The following is a 3,719-nucleotide window of genomic DNA, read 5'->3' as shown; positions in this document are numbered from 1 at the left end:
AAACTGTATTGCCATTTTAGGCCCCAAGCGGTCAGAATGTTTATGTACATATTAAAGGAAATACAGACATAAGAATAAGATATATTTTGATGCAATATACAACTTTACTCTCAACATGTACACGTTATTAATAACAATATACAATCTTTGTAGCTACTACTGTTTGTTATAGGTGAATTAACTGTTCAACGAGTCATTGATCTAAACAAGTGCTGCAGAGCATAACATTTTGTATGACCTCAGGGAAAGGCCAATATAGACGGACTTGTGAATAACACCTTCTGGGTCATTCCAGGTCATTTCAGTCAAATTGGGAACATCTTTACATCCCACCATTTCAGAATTGCCTGATATTTTTTGTCTCTGAAGAACACCCGCTGACATGACAGAAGAGCTTAACATTTTAGGATTGGTCATGTCAGAGTGTTCTTCAAGAACAGAAAAATATCAGCCAATTCTGAGATGGTGTGCTGAATGCCGGTAGCTGAAACGACGTGGAATGGCCTTTTTCATCTTTGGTAACTGACTAAGTAACAGCATGGATTCTTAACATAGAGCTTGTGCGTATAGTAGCATCTAAGGTCACTTTCATTCCATAAATAGTTCACTGTATCTCACACTACAGAGGGACAGTAATGGAGGGAAAATGAATGCCTGAGACATAATGATGAATGCTGTACAGTCAAATTCAGTCCCTTTTCCAGCTATTAATAGATTGAATGATTCTAAGGAGTTTTGTACACGTATCTGTTCAGATTTGACTTCTCCATTCAGTTTACATAAAATGAAATAAATTATTTATTTGAATGTTTCTATTTTTTCAGGCATGAATAAACAGAAAAACTGAGTCTAAAAAAAAAAAAAAAATAGGACAGAAAGCAACACTGTGAGGCAAATCATAAATATTTGCTTTTGACACTCTCTGGAATTCTCAATCAAAAACATATTTTGGAGTTCAAAATAACAAACTGCTTTCTACTTTCCCGGGACACCAGTGAATATTCGAAGACCATGCATGGCTTGGATCTCATCCTTTAGTGCCTAAAAAGAAAAAAAGAAAACTTAGGCTAATGCATAACTACCAAACACATGCATGTCTCAAACACAACTGCCCAGTTGAACTTATATTGATTGGCTATAAGTGCTATAGCTAAATATCTAAAGTAGTAAGTAAAGTAAAGTAAAAGTACTTTTTCACTTAAGTAGTAGTTAGGAGTTTTGGTTGAAACTCATAATCTATCTACAGACTACAAACTCCAACAACAGCATGGTTGTCCTTGATGAAAGTCTTGCAAATACTCATGTCAACTCATGTTTTTGGGCGATACAGTTGATGTGAACATTATCATGGGGTGATCCAACTTGGACCATAACTGCATAGTTCGGCAGATAGTTGGAGTTACCTGTTCTTTTATTTTTTTTATCTGTCAGATACATGACTTAACATAGCAGGAAAATTAATTAGAAAACAGTATCAAAAGTTGCCTATAAAATGTGCCTTAAACTTAAAGTGTGGCAAGTAATTCTTGAAATAAAAAAAAAAAAACTTATTTACTTGCAATGATAAGGCAGCTGGGGCATAATAAAATGTGTCTCTCAAAATTACAGCACACTTTGCACACCATGTTTCAGCCCTTTGTGTTTTCGTTTACATATTTCAGCTGTCTAAACATTCTACAAATATGCATCACTAAGGACAATGCATCACTATGCACAGAAGACAGGTGCAAAAGTCAACTATTACCTTCAGATGTGTGACATAGTTCTATAAATATTTTTCTCACAGCAGAAAAATTGCAGACTACACTCTACATACATGCAAATCTTAACAGTGCATGCATTTTCCCAATAACACATTTCTATAACAGTCAATGAAGTTGATCACCCAAATAGGTTAAAAAAGAAAAGAAAGCTATAGGGTGTAGACAGTCTTGTGAAAAAACTTTGCCAAAGTCAAATTACAGCATAAATTAATTGTAATCAATCATTAGCCTAATAAAATAATTAGTGCTATGTGTTAAAGTGTTCATGTGAAGATGGTTACCTGATTCACGAGCTGGTGTTGCTGTACTGTTCTTTTACCTTTAAATTCATCAGATTCTATATGTATTTCATACATAGCTCCGCAGCCACCTGTAAAATACACCTCGGCCATCAATTAACGTCACAGGAGTTGTGTCGCTCTACAAAACAGTCACAATAGGTTACATAATGTGATTGAGTAACGTTAAGCTTACCGGATATATCTACCACCCTTAGAGACGTGGCTTGAGGAAATTTATCTTTTAATACACTTGCAATTCTTACTTCGCCATCAGTTTGTGTTGCCAATGTCCTGGCCACATATCTGCACACGTTGCTCTGCAAAACAACGTTAACAGCAGTATTAAGAATAATAACAGTTAACGTTGTGACAGGAGACCTAACATTAACGTGGACAGTCAAGATGCCACCTAAACATACATCAAACTATAGTAAATGTAAAATATACATATTGAAAACACCTATTTTATCAACCGTTCAAGCTGTCGATAATGCACAACATGAGACGACCATCACCGGTCAATGGCTAATTTAGTTAGCTATGCTATCACAATGAAGACTGAGCAAAGACTCCCCAACAACAACTGCAGTAGGCTAACTTACATGACATCTGACAGCAAATCTTGAAACCGCAATCATAATGACACTTCAGAGTTCTACGATTTCAACGTACAAAATAAACTTCCCAAATTAGAATCAATCACGCAGAAAAGAGAAAAGTCATGTCCCCAAGATCAATGCTGCAAGTTGTCTACATGCCGTCGCGGAAAGATGATGTCATGTGTGCGCGATTTGTTTTTTCTTTCTTTATTAATCGTTCTTTGGATCTTTTTTTCTCTCGATACACCGCAGTTTGTTTTTCTAGAGAAAGAGGGACATAAGTATCTTACTCAGTGGTAAGATACTCATGGTAAATAAAAAAGGTAAATAGCTGTTTTCTTGATCACACGATTTCAGATTTTAGATAGAGAACGATTTTTATCCAAGGACGCCCTCTAGCAGCGTTTCTTAGATTCCATTGCATGTGGTCAAAAACTTTCCCTTGATTAGGTTACGCACCTCCTTGCGTCAGTTCCAGACCGGACAAAATGTTTTGCTTTAGAACATTCCCAAGGCTTGCCAGTATGAAGAAAGGAACAATTGCATAACAATTAGGCTACTTAACAATAACTTCCCAATTGTGACCCTTGCCATATTAGCCTACTCCACAAGACCTTTGCATGAACCCTCCATGGGCCTTGACCCTTTAGCCTACATGACCCTATACCTATGGTGGACTTGACCTAAAGCGTGTTTTATATTAATGCAATTAAATTTCACAACAGACATTTCAGTTCTTTCACGACTTTAACCCTGAAATGTTTATGACCATAGGAAATGTACACGCCACATGCACTTGAGTAAATGGAAGTTATGGAATTTACCACTTGGCAATTCTAGGAATTATTCACTCATTAAAGTCACTGAAGAAGAAATGAGATGGGTATATGAATCTTTGATCAATTTTATTTGTTTTCATTGGTCAAGAGATAGAATAGGCCCAAAAATATACAGATATTGAAGTGGCAGACCATCAGGGCCTGCTAGGTCTTCTCTGCAGGTCTAAATATTTTCAAACAGATGAAAAACATGGTGTCGTTAATAATATTTCCATTTACTCTTTGCATCCTCCTCTC

At 36.2% G+C, this 3,719-nt stretch overlaps 1 protein-coding gene across 1 annotated transcript; it reads right to left on the bottom strand.

The window, feature by feature from the left end:
* Positions 1-82: 82 nt before the first annotated feature.
* Positions 83-2,828, bottom strand: bola3 (bolA family member 3). Its single transcript, XM_076287019.1, has 4 exons — positions 2,647-2,828; positions 2,238-2,361; positions 2,045-2,133; positions 83-1,041 (listed from the first exon to the last, which is right to left on the bottom strand). The coding sequence occupies exons 1-4, from the start codon at positions 2,680-2,682 to the stop codon at positions 976-978; spliced, it is 315 nt and encodes a 104-aa protein (XP_076143134.1). The 5' UTR covers positions 2,683-2,828; the 3' UTR covers positions 83-975.
* Positions 2,829-3,719: the final 891 nt, after the last annotated feature.

Source organism: Alosa pseudoharengus, unplaced genomic scaffold (genome assembly GCF_046254945.1).
Source record: "Alosa pseudoharengus isolate Yale_2024_CS ecotype anadromous, Long Island Sound unplaced genomic scaffold, YU_APseudo_1.1 YU_APseudo_1.1_scf_16, whole genome shotgun sequence".
In the NCBI taxonomy this organism is placed as follows: domain Eukaryota; kingdom Metazoa; phylum Chordata; class Actinopteri; order Clupeiformes; family Clupeidae; genus Alosa; species Alosa pseudoharengus.
The sequence above is the reverse complement of the archived record's forward strand: the minus strand, read 5'-3'. Positions and strand labels throughout refer to the sequence as shown.